General features: G+C 33.8%; 2 protein-coding genes across 5 annotated transcripts; one reads left to right on the forward strand and one right to left on the reverse strand.

Annotated features, from left to right (window-relative positions):
* Window positions 1–294: 294 nt before the first annotated feature.
* LOC139528660 (DNA-directed RNA polymerase II subunit RPB11-like) lies at window positions 295–7,957 on the reverse strand. 2 transcript variants are annotated; one of them, XM_071324756.1, is made up of 4 exons: window positions 7,848–7,957; window positions 6,024–6,113; window positions 4,821–4,995; window positions 295–588 (listed from the first exon to the last, which is right to left on the reverse strand). In XM_071324756.1, exons 1-4 carry the CDS (start codon window positions 7,898–7,900, stop codon window positions 553–555), a joined length of 354 nt encoding a protein of 117 aa, XP_071180857.1. In that variant the 5' UTR covers window positions 7,901–7,957; the 3' UTR covers window positions 295–552. The 2 variants fall into 2 exon arrangements, with proteins under 2 accessions (XP_071180857.1, XP_071180858.1); XM_071324757.1 differs by having other exon boundaries at window positions 6,024–6,947; window positions 7,392–7,937.
* LOC139528659 (putative methyltransferase DDB_G0268948) lies at window positions 7,926–13,677 on the forward strand. Of its 3 annotated transcripts, none has more exons than XM_071324754.1 (5): window positions 7,926–8,048; window positions 9,203–9,762; window positions 10,646–10,743; window positions 11,318–11,449; window positions 13,331–13,677. In XM_071324754.1, the coding sequence occupies exons 2-5, from the start codon at window positions 9,223–9,225 to the stop codon at window positions 13,413–13,415; spliced, it is 855 nt and encodes a 284-aa protein (XP_071180855.1). In that variant the 5' UTR covers window positions 7,926–8,048; window positions 9,203–9,222; the 3' UTR covers window positions 13,416–13,677. The 3 variants fall into 3 exon arrangements, with proteins under 3 accessions (XP_071180855.1, XP_071180856.1, XP_071180854.1); XM_071324755.1 differs by lacking the exon at window positions 7,926–8,048 and adding an exon at window positions 8,066–8,197; XM_071324753.1 differs by lacking the exon at window positions 7,926–8,048 and adding an exon at window positions 8,377–8,488.
* The last annotated feature ends 7,859 nt before the right edge of the window (window positions 13,678–21,536 follow it).

The raw sequence follows: 21,536 nt of genomic DNA on the forward strand, positions 1-21,536 counted from the left end.
TTTGGTCTACAAAATTATAAGCCTGGTATCTTTGATGAGATTTTACAGGCCCATACATAGGACCAAGTCTTCAATTGTTTTACACTTGTCATTTCGAAGACTTTTGCAGTTGACTATGCAGTATGGGCTTTGCTCATTGTTAAAGGGTATATATTGACCTATAGTTGTTAACTTCTGTGCGATTTGGCCTCTGGTGGAGAGTTATCTCATTGGCAATCATACCACATCTTCTATTTTTAAATAAGATTAGTGTTGGCTGGATAAAACTCTGATACAAGATGAGAGGAAAAAAAGTTTACATGTATATCTTTTAATCATGGATTTATCTAAGAAATGAATGTACATGGTTATTAACATGTTGAAATGAAATGATATTAGACAATCAATTGTTATTGTTCCTATGATTGACAGATTCTCATGTGTCCATTATGGGAACCAATATCCATTGTTCCTTCAGGTTTAGACCAGCTAAACTTATTATTTCAACAAAATACATTTTCTGTTGAAATACAATTGTTTGTACATTTCACAATAATGTTGCAGATTTTGGTTTCATATGTCACCATCCTGTCGTTCTCTTACTGCATCCTAAAATACATAAAAAGATTAATTAGTTTGGATCATAGATGCTCATCATTTTAACAAAATTATGAAATCAATACCGCAGTATGAAACATTAAACTAGAGGCTCTCAAGAGCCTGTATCGCTCACCTGATTCTACTTGGGTTTTTGAAATCATATGAAAAAATATAAAATTTGGCTAAAAGTGACAACACAACCTCATTGATAAGGAAAGGAACATGTTTAATTTCATTCAAAAGTCCCCCACTGGCGGCCATCTTGGATGGCGGATCGGCTACAAAGTAACAACACTTGGTCAGCACCTCATAAGGAACATTCATGCCATGTTTAGTTTTATTCCATTCAGTGGTTCTCTAAAAGAAGTCATTTGTATGCATTTCCCATAGGGTCCTATGTTAAACTAAGTCCCCTGCTGGCGGCCATCTTGGATGATGGATCTGCTACAAAGTAACAACACTTGGTCAGCACCTCATAAGAAACATTCATGCAATGTTCAGTTTTATTCCATTCAGTGGTTCTCTAAAAGAAGTCATTTGTATGCATTTCCCATAGGGTCCTATGTTAAACTAAGTCCCTGCTGGCGGCCATCTTGGATAATGGATCGGCTACAAAGTAACAACACTTGGTCAGCACCACATTAGGAACATTCATGCCATGTTTGATTTCATTCCATTCAGTGGTTCTCTAAAAGAAGTCATTTGTATGCATTTCCCATAGGGTCCTATGTTAAACTAAGTCCCATGCTGGCGGCCATCTTGGATGATGGATGGGCTACAAAGAAACAACACATGGTCAGCACGGCATAAGAAACATTCATGCAATGTTTGGTTTCATTCCATTCAGTTGTTCTCTAAAAGAAGTCATTTGTATGCATTTCCCATAGGGTCCTATGTTAAACTAAGTCCCCCGCTGGCGTCCATCTTGGATAATGGATCGGCTACAAAGTAACAACACTTGGTCAGCACCACATTAGGAACATTCATGCCATGTTTGATTTCATTCCATTCAGTGGTTCTCTAAAAGAAGTCATTTGTATGCATTTCCCATAGGGTCCTATGTTAAACTAAGTCCCCCGCTGGCGGCCATCTTGGATGATGGATTGGCTACAAAGTAACAACACTTGGTCAGCACTCCATAAGGAACATTCATGCTATGTTTGGTTTCATTCCATTTAGTGGTTCTCTAGAAGAAGTCATTTGTATGCATTTCCCATAGGGTCCTATGTTAAACTAAGTCCCCCGCTGGCGGCCATCTTGGATGATGGATCGGCTACAAAGTAACAACACTTGGTCAGCACTCCATAAGGAACATTCATGCTATGTTTGGTTTCATTCCATTTAGTGGTTCTCTAGAAGAAGTCATTTGTATGCATTTCCCATAGGGTCCTATGTTAAACTAAGTCCCCCGCTGGCGGCCATCTTGGATGATGGATCGGCTACAAAGTAAAAACACTTGGTCAGCACCCCATAAGGAACATTCATGCTATGTTTGGTTTTATTCCATTCAGTGGTTCTCTAAAAGAAGTCATTTGTATGCATTTCCCATAGGGTCCTATGTTAAACTAAGTTCCCGGCTGGCGGCCATCTTGGATAATGGATCGGCAACAAAGTAACAACACTTGGTCAGCACCTCATAAGGAACATTCATGCCATGTTTGGTTTCATTCCATTCAGTGGTTCTCTAGAGGAAGTCATTTGTATGCATTTCCCATAGGGTCCTATGTTAAACTAAGTCCCCCGCTGGCGGCCATCTTGGATGATGGATCGGCAACAAAGTAACAACACTTGGTCAGCACCTCATAAGGAACATTCATGCCATGTTTGGTTTCATTCAATTCTGTGGTTCTCTAAAAGAAGTCATTTGTATGCATTTCCCAAAGGGTCCTATGTTAAACTACGTCCCCTGCTGGCGGCCATCTTGGATGATGGATCGGCTACAAAGTAACAACACTTGGTCAGCACCCCATAAGGAACATTCATGCTATGTTTGGTTATATTCCATTCAGTGGTTCTCTAAAAGAAGTCATTTGTATGCATTTCCCATAGGGTCCTATGTTAAACTAAGTCCCCGGCTAGCAGCCATCTTGGATGATGGATCAGCAACAAAGTAACAACACTTGGTCAGTACCTCATAAGGAACATTCATGCCATGTTTGGTTTCATTCCATTCAGTGGTTCTCTAAAAGAAGTCATTTGTATGCATTTCCCATAGGGTCCTATGTTAAACTAAGTCCCCCGCTGGCGGCCATCTTGGATGATGGATCGGCTACAAAGTAACAACACTTGGTCAGCACCTCATAAGGAACATTCATGCCATGTTTGGTTCCATTCCATTCAGTGGTTCTCTAGAAGAAGTTCAAAATGTAAATTGTTAACGACGACGACGGCGGACGACGACGGACGCCAAGTGGTGAGAAAAGCTCACTTGGCCCTTCGGGCCAGGTGAGCTAAAAATTGACCACCTGATATATGTAAAGAAAAAAAAGACACTGTCAAAGATATCTACTAATATAATTTCATACGGTTGAACGTAGTCAATTAGAGTGAAATTATTTTCTCTTGTCTTTTTATGATGTATAGGTGTCGTACCTATCGTGTGGTCAGTTTCCCGCCAAAACAGGGGTTTTGGTCATTCAGCCTGACAGCGCCAAAGCAAGAGGTTCTCATCTAAACACTTGGTAATTTTTAATTTATTCAATAAGTCCCCTTTTTAGTTATTTATAAGATATATAGGATTGATAGGACTTGAGGGTTGTTTTTCTTTTTGGTATTATATTGAGTGAAGTATATAGTTTCGATATGTGTTTTTGAATGTTCAGGTGTAACATATTTAATAAACATAGAAGCAGCATTGTCGTGTAGCTTCCCACTTTAATTATGAGTTTTGCATTCTTTATACTTATACAGTAAATGGTTTTTCAAAGGCATACATTATCATGGGGTGACGTACATGAGACTAGTATTATGTAGTGAAGTTTTAATACAGAATGAAGGTTGTTACAAGAGAACATGTAGATTTTTTTTGGGTGTATACAGTGTTCTAGGATTCCCATTACCCGTTACCCGGGGTAAGTGGATTAGGACAACGGGTAAGTCATTTTTTAGCCTTTGTCACCCGGTGGTAAGTCAATTTTCAAGTTCGGGGAAGCCGAAAAACTCTTGAAATTTCCCGGTCCTCTTCAATTTTCCCATATCTGCTTTTTATTTTTATTAAATCACGAGAAAAAACTTTGATAAAAGATCGAAGATTTTGTCGATGTCTATCGGCGCTTTTATTCAAGCACTCGTTTACTAGGTGTAATCAAGCGCAAAAGAGACCACATTCTTCTCCTATCATTCTAAAAGTCGGTCACGGTGTCTGTAAAATCGGAAAATCCGGATTGATAACTGGTGCTTAAATCGGGACATAAACGATTTTTTTTCTTGTCATCGGAGGAAAATAAACTTACAGTTGCATTTATTATAGCTCTTAATAAATGACATAGTAATAACTATAACATATTTGTCAAATTTAGTAAGAAATCGTTTTTTTTGCACCGTCCGCATTGGTTGGTGGATTTAACTTTTAGATGTGGGTAAGTAATTTTTTTATTGATCTTACCCGTGGTAAGTCAAGGTGCCAAAAAAATCCTAGAACACTGTGTATATACTTATTAGAAAATTAACAATACTTCTTTTATACACTACATTCAAATACAAGTACATAATAGAAAATTGAAACACGTAAGAGGCATATTGAAAAATAGAATATGTTGATAATAACATGTTGAAAATCTGTCAACATTGGTCAACAAAGTATATATATGGGATATGAGTCAAATAATCTCTATGAGGTAAGATCTACTATTTTTGTATACAGTTATGCCATAATTGTTCTTGAATCAAGGTAATTCTCTCTTATGTGTTACTTCATTTTTATGCGTCAGTTAGTTTGTTTTCTAAAATTGTTGTGCAGTCCAACCATATTAATTGCCATATTATGCATTATATCCTTTCAAATAATTTATTCCTGCCACTTGCCAAAAATGTAAAGTATTCAAAAGTCAAACTGAACAGATCCTGCTTTTTCTTAGAATATGTATACCTGAAAATAGAATTGACTGAAAAGTTGATTTTACTTTGATACGTGTAGCTAGGTTTACTCAATTTGTGACACAAAAATCTATGTAAATTTTAAAGACAAGCTTGAAATAAAATACAGTTATCGATTTAGTTAAGAATAAACTCTTAGCCTTTACCTTGAATCTTTCTTCTAGAAGTGAGAACTCACTAATGAGATCAGTGATGGCATTGGTCAATGCATCCTGAGGACTGTAGTCTGAGGTCGTCTGTACTCTTAACACAAATTTGTGCTCCAATGGATGCGGGTTTTTATATCCAGAAAACAAAACTTGTGGGTCTTTCCATAACTGTCTGTAATAAGTAAAAGAATATTCATTTTTTGTTTTTCAAAATGTGTTGTGCAATTATAACTTTATTTGGTTAAAGTGCTCATTTGTCCCTCTTTAAAATCATCCACAACTGAAATTCCTTAATTTCAAGTCATGATCATGAGAAGATGTGTGCAGTTTTTTCATTGAAAGGCCAGTTTTCCTCAATTTTCAAAATATTGAAAATGTTTATAAAAAATTCTAGAACACTATTTGTGTGTTCAAATAATCCAAAATCCCCACAAAAAAATAACCAACAGGAAATTTAAGCTTGTCAATAACTGGAAATAAATTTGGTGAATGGGCAGAATCACTCAGGTATTTAATAGATATAACAAAGAAATATGACCTTTGAAAGTACAACTTATTCATCAAATCAGAACTAATAAATTATAATGAAATATTTTTGTAGTTAATACATGTAATAAAAAATGTACATTAATACATTGTTACGTTTGAACTACACATGTAGTTGTATTTGATTTTTATATTGAAATCGCATATAAATATGCATTTGGTAAATGATTGAAAAATAATATTTCAACAAAAATTTGGTGTTACAAACAAAAAGTAAAATCACAAAAATACTGAACTCAGAGGAAAATCAATTCGGGAAGTCCATAAACAACATTCTGAAAGTTTTTCACTTATTCATGAAGTACCCAAAATCCTCAGCTTGTCTGGCAATTTGAGTTTTGGAGTAAAATATCACAGATTATACATGATCCAATATGGTAAATGACTTCAGGAATGTTTGTGAATGGTATTTTAGTGAATGTTCAGATGAATTCAAGTTACTTTTTTAAAAAATAAATTATACTCCTATCTTTTCAGTCATGGAGATAATATTGTAGTGTATCTCGAAGGTTACAGATCTAATGTCATTATTCATAAAATGTAAAAACAATATTTAAATAATGATAAATTTTTACAAGCGTATCAGTCTTTGACTCTTTTACCATGTTTACTGGTTACACCTGCCTAATATTATGGATGTTTTATTAAACTTACGAACAGATCATGTTTCCTAGTGTGTGATCTTCTTTATTCACTGTAAATATTGCAGCATTTGGTACTTTAGTGTCTTTTTCAATAGTGATTCTGAAATATACATTAAATATAAGTACAAATGTATCTGAATCTATCTTCATTTGATCTTACACCATAAACACATCATGCACATGCCAAAATAAACTTTACATTAATACAAGTACATTGTACATGTATATGAATGTGTCTCTCTTTTTTTAGTCGCCAGCGTAAAATGCCTGCCAAAAACTAATTTCATCTATCAACATGATCAATTTATAACGGAAAAATATATATGGTACATGTATAATATGGAAAAAAATGTTAAAAATATTTCTTTAAACAAATTGTCATAAAATTGCTTTAAACCTCACATTGGTCAAAGATTTTGAGATAAAATATATAGGCATATTCTGTTTTGCAGACTGATAAAAATTATAAAGATCTTTTAAATGAAAATTTTGATGGGCATTTTTTCGATCCAAACAGATGTAAGAATAAACTAAGTTACTGTTATCTTTTTGATGAATCTGAGTCTGTTCGCCCTAGTTCCTGTTCGCCCAGGGTCCATTCACCCAGATTTAATTTTTTTCCTAATTGTTGTCTAGTCACATAATTTTAAGTATTTGAAACAAAATATGTTATTAAAAGTTTGTTGAAAAATTTACAGAATATTTATATTGTTGCAATCAATTTATCTTTTTCCCTACGATTTGCAGAGTAGAATACAATACAATCATGACAATGTATTTATCTTTATTGATATTTGTTAACGAAATAATTGTATTCAGTCAATCTCGAAGGTATGCAGTATAACTGAGACTAGTCTCAGAGTATAATAATAAAATCCTTTATTCAACTTAAATGCCCTGAATATTTTTTATTTTTTTTAGTAGGGCCAACAGACTCTTATGCAGGTTTGGGACAACCCATCAAATGGGGAACTGTTCCCCAAATGAGTAACAATCCCTCATTTGAGTAATCATTTCATAGTGCTAAAAAGCAAAATTTTCATAATTGAGTCTTTTTTTCTTAAAATGGCACATATTCATGAAAAATGCAGACATTTTTCAAAAGATGATTATCCCTATCTAGATTTACTGAGAAGATACAAGCCTATGAAAAATTAGAAAATTTGACTATTTCCAAGGCTTCTAACTTTTTTAAAACCCATAATAACAATATAGTTCTTTGGAAGAAGTTGTTCAATTTTCTATCAATGTGTGCCATTTTATCTAAAAAAGACCCATTTTTAGAAAATTTGGTTTTTAGCACTATGAAATTATCACTGAAATGAGGGATTGTTACTCATTTGGGGAATAGTTCCCCATTTGACGGGTTATCCCCAACCTGTTATGGGCGAAAGGACTCTATGACTATGGGCGACCATGTTATTAGGGCGAACAGATCCGATACCCTTTAGACACCCCTATGAAGTTCAACTTATATTTGTTATCAGTGTTATTAGACAGTTAATGTAGTCAACGACGTATAACTAACATCTAATATACGTCCTTGATGCAGTGTACTAATAGAAAAATTTATGGTGCAAACACAAGGGTTTGTTACAATTGATTCTTTAAATACAGAAAAATATCAACATCAAAATTCATTTTCGGGGTTCGTATGGACAGACACGTCAAATTGTTTCAAACCCCTGTGTCTGTGGTGCAAACGCAGGAAATTATTTGTCATTTTTGTCAAAGTGTTTTGCATTGAAAAAACTTAATTTAATGGTTTTGAAGGATTGTTTGTCCTTATCGATAAACTTGTCTCATTATGACAACATTTTTCTCAAACAATTACTTCTTTTCGCCGTCAAACAGAAGGAAAGACTCAAAAGTCGGAGGCGCATTCATTTTTACGTGCTGTTTTCCGACGAAACGGAAATGTAATGTTTGTACAATATACCGCACTTACTTATAATGTCATTTTGATTGGTCAAAAATAAGATAACGTCTGATAACCAACGAGATGTAAGGGACACCTCTTTCTTTTACAGTCAAGGTAAGCTATCAATTAATTGATTTCTTCATGTTATTTCATACACAAAACTTCAGTCGATTGTTTCATTACAGCTGCAATACAATTCATTAATTGATCTAAATATTTAGAGGAGGTTTAAATGCATTTTTGACTGAAGTGGAACTAACTAGGTCAGTTAACTTATGATGCCGAAAATAGTTTTAAAAGTGGGAAATATGAATATTTCAACCGCAATTCAAATTCAAATTATTTATCTGGGAAAGTTAGGACAGAGCACTATTAAAGTAAAAAAAACCAAGTAAACTGGCAGTATATTATGTCGATGGACAGAGACACAAAATATTTGTTCCGCATAATGGTATATTTTTCAATATGAAAAACTCTGTCTTCTTTTCTCAGTTTCTCTGTGTAAACTTTGTAGTACGCTATGCTACGTTTTTGCAGGAGGATAAACATGTTTAGTAAGTTACAATTTATATCAACTTTGCATATCTTTTAAAAATGGTTATGTCATGAATGTTGTACTAAAATTTATAATAGAAAAGAGGTACTGTACATTTGAAAAATGTTATTTTTTTTGTTAAAACACAACTTCGAATTTCAGTTAAAACTGTTTAATTTTATTAAGTCCCTATTAAGAAAACAATTAATTTTCTTTTTATTTCTGACACTTACCGTTTATCGGCTTTCCTATCTTTTTCACTTTATGTTCACCCGGCATTTGAACTGCTACTCTTAGCTAGTTTTCTGGGATTATTTTCACTTTGTGATTTAAGTCTCTAATATCTTACCGAATTCTTTGTTTTGCGTGCTAAACATATGAATGTATTTCATCCCAATGTCTATACATTAAACATGTGAAGCTCCATTGCCACCGAGTAACGGGCGGGACTGAGTTGTGGCTGACATCGGACACAGGCATTTGTCTCAGAAAAAAACCCTATATGCATTGAGGTATGTAAGAAAAAAAATCTTAGACAAGTGCCTGTGACACCGAACTACATTTTCGTACCTAAATGTCGACGTATCAGTGTTGTGCAAGTAATTTACGAAATTTCGATTGGATAAAATTAAATTAAAAATATTTTTTCCTAGATGCATATGAAATAAAAACAAAATGATTTGCCTACATCAACATGATTAAGCTATATGAGTTGATAGTTTTTTATTTCCAGAAACAAACCATGCTACTGTAATGCTCATTAAACTGTGTGGACAATTACTCAGTAGGACAAAACAATCCACAAATACAACTATAATCACAAGGAATATGAGTACAAGACTTTTCGAAAGTTCTGACCATGCTAAGTACTATGCCCAGTTCAGACCAGACTATCCAGACACAGTGGTCAAGTCAATAGTTGATTATTGTAAATTATCAAATAACGATATTGATACGGCGATCGACATCGGCTGTGGAACTGGACAAAGTACTTATTCATTGAAGACCTATTTCAAAAACGTGTTTGGTGTTGATGTGAGTGAAAAACAAATAGAGCAGGCCAAACTCAAATACCATGACATAAAGTTTACAGTCGGACCGGCAGAAGACTTGTCATTTTTGGAGTCGGGAAGTGTAAACTTGATAACAACAGCACAAGCATTGCACTGGATGAATCATGAAGCATTTTACGAAGAAGTTGACCGAGTTTTACGACCTGGAGGAGTATTGGCGGTATATGGTTATGGGATACCTGTAGAAAACAAAAAGGAGGCACACAACCTTGTCTCACATGTAAGATCAAGTATTATACTTATGTATAAACGTTTTTGGCAATTGTTGAAACACTCTATCACGTTCGCACAGGATTACTTTATATTATAAATAACTTCTTTAAAGATCTACCTATAATTTTTAAACATATCTTTCACTTTATGCATGGTTGCTACATTGGCCCATACATTACATTATCATTTACTATAGCTAAATAAATATTTGATTACCATAGATTTTTTAACTTGACATTGAACAAATACCGTGTCCCTTCTGAACCCGATTTCTACTCCGCGTATTGCAACGCTTTGATTATAATACGTTTTATACAACAAAAAACATATCATCAGTGCAAGAAAATGATCATAGCCTATAGCTATGACTATGTCCAGGCAGACAGCAGAGAAAAAAAAACCACGACATATGTACTTAAATCAAGTATTGATGTTTCTTTAAATGCGATCTATAATTTATCATTTTAAGAATAAATGCATGCATTGCCAGCACTTGCATAGTCAAAGAAAGTATTTATACTTCGTGGAATAAATCATGCATCTCCCTTGCCCAAAGGGGATACGTAGTTAACTATTTCCAACATTTTATTTGTCAGGAGTTTTATTCTTACGCCAATTTTTAAATATTCATTTTTTCCAGTTGCAATGCCAAATAACTTATTTAAAAAAAAACCTCCTTCCAAAATGGTCGTCTATATACTATATTTGATATGACTTAATTTCATACCCGACTGCCATATAATGTGTCAAAGTTGCCTGGAAGGTACGGTTGGATAAATATCTGGTATAGGCTGTGTATACAATCCTTCGCTCAACCAAACATGTGAGGGTGGTTTAGGAAACGTTGCTGATGACAAATGTTTAATTTTAATAACTATTTCCTTTCACAGTTTTACTCTCAAACTCTGTCAGAATATTGGAGCAAAGAAAGGAAGTTTATAGAACAGCACTATCAGTCGTTTCATCTTCCATACGATGGTTGGATTAGGTCTGTGGCAGTAATTGGTTGAATAAATCTATCTTACGCCCCCTTTAACTGTTGACACTTAATAATAATTCATGCACATCACTATAAAAATAAGGAGATGTGGTATATATGATTGACAATGAAACAACTATCCGCCAAAGTTCAAATGAAGTGGATATAAACAGCTATAGGCAACCGTACGACCTTCAACAATGAGATAAACCAATACCGTATGGTCACTGTTCATTAACCCAAGCCGAAACACAATGTACCTATAGATTCACGGAACACCCAAAATTCACGACTGCATGAATGATGCATATACGTTTAACAGTTCCTCTCATTGCTTGTATTCGCATTTAGCATTCAAAAAGACTAATTCGAGTGAAATAAATGTATATATGAGAAAATAACCCTATATATACTTTTCGAAATTGACTCATCTGATTCATTAATTGATTGAACATCTACAGCATCGATCAGATAAGAAAACTTATAAGAATATCTGTAAATTCTATAGAATCACAGTCTCTGATGGAATTCAGATGCTCATTAGATTAAAATGTTATGTTATATTTTTTTATATATTTTATAGGAATGATGAACTAGAAATAGTTAAGAACTGGTCAGTAGACCAGTATACCGGTTATATTACCTCCTGGTCAGCATGGCAGAAATACCTCAAATCTTATCCCGAATCAAAGGATTTACAGACATTACATGAGCAGTAAGTAATTCAAAGGACACATGATATATAAGTGAGAGACGATTTCAGATTTGAGAAATCTGTCTCATAAGCCTCGGTCACACCTTACCGGATAGCACGAACGGACGCCTAACGGATGAAAATAAAAGTTGTCCATTGACAAAATTGTTATCCGTTGGGAGTCCGTTGATGTACTGACCGAATAAAACGGACGCGTAACGAATGCATAACGGACACACACCGATCTATGCAACGTTCGGGAAACGTACCGGACAGAACGGTTGTCGAACGTAAGCCAACGGACGAGCAACGCATAAAACGGACACCTGTAACTGAAGCGTATCGGATAAAACGGACGAACAAGATATACGGAAAAATTAAAGGCGACAATATTAATACATCATGTACATATAAATCGCATAAATATTCAAAATGATTCTGTGTAACTGGTTGTGTTTTTTTTCAAAATTCCGCCAAAGGGCAGTGTCTGGCCTGAATAACTTAAGAACTGCTTGATTGTGAAGACGTGCCCTTTTATGAATAATAAGAATTCATGAACCTTAAGAAATCTGACATACCAATAATTGGCATTTCTGACACGAAATTTCCAATTGGCATTTATCCGTTTCAGATTCGTTCAACATCCCTTTTAGGTAGAAGTCCGTTGATGAATTTATCTGCCAGACCTCCAAAGGATGTATAATGGACATGTAACAGATACAAAACGGAAACGAAACGGACGAGTACCGTACAAAACGAACGGCTACCTAACGTTCAACGGATATTTCATCCGTTGGACGTCCGTTCATAGTTTAGAGTTTTTCAAGTTTTCCACCGGACAGAACGGACGTCGACGAATAAAACGTACGTTAAACGGACATGCAACGGATATGGACGGACGTCTAACGGATAAGAACGGACGTCTATAACAGACATGAACGGATTGAAAAAAAGTTATCCGTTAGGCGTCCGTTCGAGCTATCCGTTAAGGTGTGACCGAGGTTTTACCTTTTGGGTTATAAATATATTGTACTTTCTACAAATAACTGAAAAAGAAATGCTAATTGTCGAAAGCCGTATGGTGACCTATAGTTGTAAAATATACATGCCACTGATTTGGTTTCTTGAGAAGAGTGGTCTCATTGGCAAAAAACAACATCTTCTTTTTTATATGCACTAAATAATGTTTACGTATACGTCCATGCAGGCCAATTTGTCAGCATTATTTCATTACGCATACAGTTATTTTTATTTATTCAAGTTTATTAAGATATCCAATTTCCTTCTGAAATGCTCTGGTCTACGACAGAAAGTCACTCTGAATTAAGATAAGTGTTTAATTTTTTTATAAATTTCCTGTTGACAAAACTTTTAACTTTTCGAAAAAACATAGGATTTTCTTATCCCAGGAATAGATTACCTTACCGTTTTTGGCATAACTTTGGGGAATTTTGGGTCCTCAATGCTCTTCAACTTTGTACGTGTTTGGCTTTATAACTTTTTTGATCTGAGCGTCACTGGTGAGTCTTATTTAGACGATATGCGCGTCTTGCGTATTAAATTATAATCCTGGTACATGTACCTTTGATAACTATTTAACCGGGCAGGTACCACAATTCATTAAGTTTAACTCTAAATCGTATACGTTTAATCCAAGCACGTACCACAATGCATTTAGACTATACAAGTGCAGTCCATTATCTAGTTGAATATGAATATATTTATTTATGTATGACACCAATATAATTTTATTGCCTGTCCATTATGAAAATTGTATTTTTTTGTTATTTATATCATCTTTTCTATGCGATTTCTATCTACAAAATCTCTACAACTACATAAAAAGCAAATTATAAAATTAGAATAACTCATTTTTTCTGACACCAACTTTTTTTCTTTCAGATTGTTATCGTTGTATCCGAATGAAGAAATAATGACAATAAGATGGCCTATTTTTATGCTACTTGGAACCAAGCCCACGGCGTAGTCAAACATTAATTCCTACTCAAACATTTACAACAACAAACATGATCAATATATACAGTAAAAATAAATTCAGTTAATTTAGTTCTATAATCATCATCTAACGCGTTATATAGTTAGTATTGAAAGTCACAAATTTGTTGTACAGTAACCTTGCATTTGATAGTACTATTGTTCGCACTAGACTTACACTTGAAGGGCTTGTGTTGTGTATGTTTAATGAAGCTATGTTAGTCACTTGACTTACTTATACTCTTCTGACTGAACATTTATTTTTATTCTATGTTGTTTTCTTCTGCAAAAATTAATAAGCGAGGCACTTGTATGGCGTATGGCTTACTAGTATTCCAAATGCGGATTTACGTTAAGGGCGGTGCATAATGAAGTAAGTGTTATACAATAAAGGCAACAGTAGTATACCACTGTTCGCGGATCAATCCGTTAAGCAATCTGTTATGCAACCTGTGTAGGCCATAGCTCTACAGAGGACGGTTATAATTTTATTATGTTAGCCAGTTAAGGCCATGTCGCGTTTTTACGTTTTTCGCTTTTTTTGCACTTCACATTCTGAGGGGAGAAAATGCGAAAATGAGAAGTCGCGAAGTCGAAAACGCGACATTGGATTTGATCTCCTTCAGTCACATACCGATAGACTTTTCATGTGATAATTGGATCAATTATAAATGAAGGGAACAGTGGTAAACCGCTGTGATAAATCATAAATCGATCAAGAGATTCTGAAAACAAATCCGAATTACAAACCAGAACCGAGGGAAAAAATGGCGAAATGGCGAAATGGCGAAAACGTGAAAACGTATAAGCCGAATCTTTTTCAAGCAAATCAGCTATGAGCAATGATACCAAAAAGGACGTGAAAAATAATAGCCAAATCCATGCATCTTAAGTCGGCTTTGCCTGAAGGAGTTGGAACCTTTGTTTCTTGATAATTTATAAATTTGTAAACGGACAATTTTAAAAAGTTATGTTCTAAATCATGCCAGTTAATACGTAGGTAATGATATCCTCGGTTACTGAAAGTCCACCATCGCAAGCAGCGGTATCGACCTAGTGCTATAAAAATATAAAATACACTAAGTAAAAAGTAAAATCACAAAAGTAAGTCAGTTGTATGTGTCGGAAGAAGCGTTTTCCCTGATTTACATTCACAGGGAACGGTCAAAGTCAAGATAAGACATTCAATGTAAAAGAACTGAAGCAGTTGAAAAGTTAATTTTGACCGGAAATTGAACATATTAAAAAAATTGAGATGGTCCCAAAAACGTTTACGATATGCAATATCAGTAGTGTATCAGAAGTGATAGAAATAATGTGGTCAATGCTACATAAAAGAAGATTACATACAACATGTAAAAGATTAGTGATGTTCTCGTCATCTTCAGATAAATATATATCCCTCTTATTATAATAGTTCACGCTAATTCCAAGTATTCCTCCTTTTTATGTTATAACTATTACTAGTATGGGACCCTTGTATGGTAGAAAGATGTACATAGGCTACGCCTGCGCAAACAGTATCTTGTCAATTAAAAAATATTGAAGGATAAAAGGAGTAAGAATTGGCTTCTTGTGATAAACTTATTATTATATCCAAATGGATAAGCATCAATTTAAATAAAGACTTTTAGCAGCAGTCGTCTTGCGACATACAAGGAATATATGCATACTGCAAAGATTTTAAATTGTTATCTTTAAGGCGTTATTTTGAGCATAATTTACTACTTTAACAATTGACTTGAAGCTCTACTGCTCGCTTAACTTATGTAACCATTTCGAATCATTTGCCAAAAAAATATATTGTCGTCATCTTTTACGTATCTAAACGTCTGACTGGAATGCTAGATGGGCTTATTGTGATTATTGCATATGAGGACAATTTTCTGTCTATTTGTAAACTCAGAAAAGTGAGAAATGTTTTGGTTTGGGTAATTTTTAGTTGTTCGTTTTTCAATTTTATTTTCAATTTTAATTAATCGTTTATAATCAAGTGCCATTGTTAATGTTGACGAAACTTGCGTCTACTTTAGCCTGGTTTCTTTGATGATACATTGTAAGTAAAAGATCTAAAACTGTTTTGATGATCTGGTAAAGTATGTTTTAACTACTCGTTTGTAGCATTGTCATGGTTTGAAAATAACAGCAGAGTTTCTTTCCATACAATTAATATAAAATAAATCGTATTGTACCACCGTGTTTTAGCATAACTGTTATATAACAATGATTCAAGTAATTAAAAGTAAAGTGAAGTAAAGTAAAGTATTAAAACGTTTAATCCCGCTGCAAATCTTTGCACCTGTCCTAAGTCAGGAATCTGATGTACAGTAGTTGTCGTTTGTTTATGTAATATATACGTGTTTCTCGTTTCTCGTTTTGTTTATATAGATTAGACCGTTGGTTTTCCCGTTTGAATGGTTTTACACTAGTAATTTTGGGGCCCTTTATAGCTTGTTGTTCGGTGTGAGCTAAGGCTCCGTGTTGAAGGCCGTACTTTAACCTATAATGGTTTACTTTTTAAATTGTTATTTGTATGGAGAGTTGTCTCATTGGCACTCACACCACATCTTCCTATATCTATAATCTTTATTTAAAGTCGGGTTGCATATATACATAATAACAAAGAACATGAGCTCTTTAGAGCTCTTTAATCGACTGATATTGATAAACAAAACATACATGTAATAACATCAGATACACATATACAACACAAACATACAGACATCACATATATATATATATATATATATATTAAAGTATAAAATAGCACATGCAGAATAAAAGCTAGGCAAGATATATTAAAACAAATGTAGAGTAGCACATGCAAACTTAAACACTATAAGTACAAACAAAAGACTGCATGCAGCTATAGCAAAGGTAATGCATAAGCAAAAGAAATAAATGGCTAAATGGCTAAATAAAAATAACTGCAAAAAGATAAAAAAAACAAAAAAAAAAAAAAAAAAAAAAAAAAAAAAAAAAACAGCAGGCTTCGAGATCAAGTTATGAGGCAGCAAGTAAGTACATTATTTACAAGAACTGCATGTACATTTTTCTGAAAAACACCAGGTGGAGATAAAAATTTTGAACTGGCCAAAAGTTGATAAGCTCCTTGCCTAATTTGGCAAGGAGTTCCAGAGTATTGCTGCCTCAAAACTAAAGCTTTTCTTACATACCTTGATGTTTTTGGCCGTGGTATATCTGCTATGCCTTTGTACCTGAAGTTATATGAATTTTCTTTAATATTTATTAAATTATGTAGGAATTCTGGACTTGATTTATTTATTATTTTATATGTCTCTAATGCCATGGTTCTCAATCTTCTGATTTTTAGTGCTGGTAGCTTAGATTGTACAAGAAGTGTATTGTAAGAATTTGTGTAGTCGTCATAAATAAATCTGAGTGCTCTTTCTTGTATTTTTTTGTTTTTTGTTTTTGTTTTGTTCACTGCAGAAGTGCCATGTAAGAGGACAGTAGCTGAGGTTTGACATGATAAATGAGTGGTATATTGTGAGTTTAGAAAGTCTTGTGAGATGAGTGCCAATTCTTTTTAGAACGTTTAGTTGTGCTGCTTTTTTGCAAATATTTGAGATGTGAGTGTTGAAATCCAGTTTAAAGTCTATTGTTACACCGAGAAGTTTCACTTCGTCGTCACATTTTATGTTGAATCCATTTAGATTGAAAATAATATTTTGAGTGTGTGTTTTTTACCTATGGAAATTGCCTGGAATTTTTCAGGGTTTGCCTGCATTTTGTTGAAAGAGAACCATGCTATTAGGGAATTACTATCTTCCTCTAAGGGTTTGATTACTGATTCCAAAGTAGTACCTGTTTTTGAGAGGGTGTTATCATCAGCATAGTTGTATAAATCACAGTGTTTGACAAAAAGAAAAATATCATTTATGAAAACATTAAATAATACAGGGCCTAGTATAGACCCCTGAGGAACACCTTTATATATATCTTGCATTTGACTGATACTCTGGCCTTTTTTTACACACTATTTTCTTGCAGTCAGATAGCTTTTGAGTAATTCCAGAGCAGATGGACTAAGGCCATATTTTCCAATTTCAAAAGAAGTAAATCATGTGGGAGACAGTCAAAGGCTTTACTTAGGTCCATTAATATAGCCGCTAAATATTTATTGTTATCCAGTGCCTTTTTCCAATCTTCCAAAATTTGATAATTTGTTGACTGGCAGCCATAACCAGCTCGAAAAGCCGCAAGAAAATGGTCGAAAATATCATCAAAGTATTTATATATAGTAGTAAGTTGATTTTCTATGGCTGTTTCAAAATTTTTAGATATAGCAGGTAAAACACTAACTGGTCTATAATTACCCTTTTCAAGAACACTGTTTTTTTGTGAACAGGTGCCACTTTGGCAATTTTTAATGAGTCTGGAAAAATGGAAGTGGATAATGATAAATTTACAAGCTGTGTGATAGGTTTGATCACTACAGGTTTAGCAGCGTGTACAATTTTTGGTGATATACCATCTATACCAGTAGCCTTTTTAACATTTATTTTACCAATTCTTTTAGAAACTAATTCCTCATTTATAGGCTGAAAAATAAGTTTATTTGATGTTGACCCGTTTGAGTATTTATTACTTATAGCTTCTATACTTGGGTGTTTGTTATTCACCTGTATGTTCTTGTCACCAATGTTTTTTGCAACATTAAAAGTCATTAAAAATTTCAGATATTTCTTGTTGGTTCGTAATGATTTTAATGTTTTCCTGCAGTATGGTTTCTTTTTGGCTGGTGCATCCTTTGTTTGTAAGGAATGGCTTAACTGTTGGCCAGAAATCTTTCGACTTAGGACCACCTGTGCAGCGTTCTATGAAGTATCTATTTATGGATTGTTTTTTAAGTTTAGTGACAAAATTTCTTTGTGTTTTGTATGCATCCCATGTCTTGCTGTTATTCATTTTTTGAAATTTGTTGTACAGCATTTTCTTTTTATAAATTGTAGATTTTAACTGTTTGTTCATGGTATGGTATCTGTTTAGATAGGGTTTTTCTTTCTTTAAAGGATGCATGTTTATTAGCTGTTTCAATAAACTTCTTATTGAAGTTTTCATACTCAGTATTTATGTTATTATGTGGGTGAACATCCCAATTCAACTCATTCAAATCAGATAAAAAATCATTTACATCAAAACTTTTAAAACTTCTACATTTTCTGTATTTTGGTTTAATATTAGGTCGTTCACATTTTATTTGAACCCCAATCAGGTTCAGTAATTAAGAGAAAAAAAATCATCATACAACAAATAACCCTTTTCTATCTCAAATATTTAGAAACTTAAAGCCGGCTTACAAGTTCTTGGTGAGTTGGCTTAGAGACAATCAAAATGCTTTACCCGTTATTTATCTTTATTGATGCCAATATTTACATTATCATGATCTTATTCATTTTTTTTCAGTAAAATGCATGTATCTTTTTTGTTCGAAAAGCTTTTTGATTTCGCAGAAAGCACTAAGACGTATTATTTGTTATCTCAACTGACATGTTGTATTCAGTTGAGAAATCACTACAATGAACATTAATGGTTATTTTAAGAAGTATCATATACTTTATAATATTTATCTTTAAGTACTAATAAAATCTTAATTCTATAATAACTAACAATATCAGTAGGGAAATTATTACTTTAAACTTTATAAAGAGCAGTTACGATCATGATGATATTCATACAAGTAATATATGTCTGTATGAGAATTGTTGTCGTGCACTTTTTTTTAAACACTTATCAAGTGCTTTTACCTTGCAGTCTTTCTGTGATGTAATTATAAGAACTAAAAAATATTAAGGTCACATCTTGGAAGCATGGTATTCCATGGTCACTTTATGGGGACGGTACAATTTGCAGTTGTCACTACACACAGGCAGACATATACATATATTTAATTGTATTTATTTACAGTGATTGTATGCTTCTAAAATAGATAAGCATCCTGCAATTATACTGAAGAGATTAGTAGATGATCATTTCTGTACACTAAAAATAAATACTTCGTGTATTGTATCAGAGATCCTTTTTATAAGCTAGATGGGATAAGGTCGCTGCGCAATGCTAAGCTGTGTTTTCAAGAAGCTAGAAAATAAAGTACAGGTTCCAGCCCCGGTGACTGGGAGGAAGTTTTAAACGAATCAAATCTACTCTAACATCGTTAGGTTGATTTTCTAGGTACTTTATATATATACATGTCTCTGGTTATAGGTAGTGTAGTAGATCAACATGTAGGCATTAGACATTAGAAAATATTGTCACATAATGACTTGAGCTGAGTATGTAGTGATGTTAACTACTGATACTTTTCAAAGTACAATACTATAAACATGATACATGATAAATAATTTTGGAGTATTTAGTTCATACTTTAAAGTAATATAATTATAAAAAAAACTTATGAGTAAAAGACGCAATTATTTTATTAACGCAGTCAGCAATCAATAAAAAGTCGTTGTAGTCCAATCGGAGGTCATATCAGAACCAATGTGTAAAAGGGATCAAAACCATAAGTACCACTTTCCCGTAAATATTCAAAGGTTAATGAATCCAAATTAGAAGAATAATAAGTATCTTGTCTTAGGGAGGGATAAATCCTACTTTGTAAAGGATCACTCTTATTCAAACAAATATGCTCTGAAACTGACATTATCAAGAACTTGATTTCTTGATTTACAACATATTTGTTACGTTCGGTAGATGTGTTTTTCAACAGACTGTCGGTATTCCAATGGGAAACAATTGTGCCCCTCTTGCCGACTTGTTTCTTTATTATTATAAGGCTGACTTCATACAGGAACTTCTTAGGAAGAAAGACAAGAAGTTAGCAATATCCTTTAACTTTACCTTCCGCTATATAGATGATGTTCTCTCACAAAATAATTCACAAAATTGGGTGACTGCGTTGAACGCATCGATCCCGTCGAAATAGAGATAAAGAATACAACAGATACAGTTAAGTCGGCCTCATATCTTGACTTACATCTAGAAATTGACAATGAGGGTTGGTTGAAAACAAAACTTTACGACAAAAGAGATGATTTCAGCTTTCCAATTATGAACTTTCCATTTCTAAGTAGCAACATTCCAGCAGCACCAGTGTGCATACGGGGTATATATCTCCCAATTAATACGATATTCCGGTGGTTATATTTCCTATCATAATTTTCTTGATAGAGGGTTGCTGCTCACAAGGAATTCGAAGCTATTAAACCAAATGGTGAAGTTGAAATCATCCCTTCGTAGATTTAACGGAATTCATCACGAGTTGGTTGACCGTTCAATTTCACAGATGATATCGAATATGTTTCTTTCGTCGTAACTACAATCCCATTCCCTTTCATGAATGTGACCTTTCGAATTAGACTATTCACCGGATTTGTTATAATATGCGCAACACGACGGGTGCCACATGTGAATCAGGATATGTTTACCCTTCCGGAGCACCCGAGACCACCCCTAGTTTGACTGTCCCTCTGGTATATTTCGTCCCTCTTTTAAAAATATCAATCACAGTCAATTTTTTGTCATGGGAATAAACGGAACATAAAGAAATGTAACAAAATAATGTAAATAATGAAAGATAAAGAAAATTATTGAATATTGAAAGATAGAATCACGGTGTGATGTTGGAAATCGAATGTTGATTATCAAGTGTTGAATGTTTAAAGTTGGATATTTGAATGTTTAATGTCGAATATTAATGTTGAGTCCAACTTTTGACTGTTGTGAAAATTGAAAAAAAAGAAAATTACACGTTATGAATTTCATGCGTCCGAAGCGATTTTCTGGATTTACCATTCATCAGAAACGCCCAAAGCCGAATATTTGAAAGCCTTAGATGTATAAGAACCTAAACAGACGAAAAGCTATGTAACCAAAAAGGACATGCATAAAACAGCCAAATCCATCTACGGTCAACTTTGCCAGAGGGATTTCAGTGAAACCTTAGCTCCCAACAATTTCGAAGTTCATTAACGGACAAGTTTTTAAATGGGTTGTTATAAATTATGTCAGTACCGAATTACTGACTACTAAGCTGATGGTACACTTGGGGACGAATAGTCCACCAGTAGAGGTATCGACCCAGTGCTGT

Source organism: Mytilus edulis, chromosome 6 (genome assembly GCF_963676685.1).
Source record: "Mytilus edulis chromosome 6, xbMytEdul2.2, whole genome shotgun sequence".
Classification (NCBI taxonomy): domain Eukaryota; kingdom Metazoa; phylum Mollusca; class Bivalvia; order Mytilida; family Mytilidae; genus Mytilus; species Mytilus edulis.

Coding starts and splice junctions, on each gene's coding strand:
- LOC139528660 (XM_071324756.1), bottom strand. CDS start 7,900: ATGAATGCGCCTCCGACTTTTGAGTCTTTCCTTCTGTTTGACGGCGAA. Junction 4,996..6,023: donor CTAGGAAACATGATCTGTTC/GTAAGTTTAATA, acceptor TACTTATTACAG/ACAGTTATGGAAAGACCCAC. Junction 589..4,820: donor TTCTAGAAGAAAGATTCAAG/GTAAAGGCTAAG, acceptor TATGTATTTTAG/GATGCAGTAAGAGAACGACA.
- LOC139528659 (XM_071324753.1), top strand. CDS start 8,455: ATGCTACGTTTTTGCAGGAGGATAAACATGTTTA. Junction 9,763..10,645: donor CACACAACCTTGTCTCACAT/GTAAGATCAAGT, acceptor TTCCTTTCACAG/TTTTACTCTCAAACTCTGTC. Junction 11,450..13,330: donor TTACAGACATTACATGAGCA/GTAAGTAATTCA, acceptor TTTTTCTTTCAG/ATTGTTATCGTTGTATCCGA.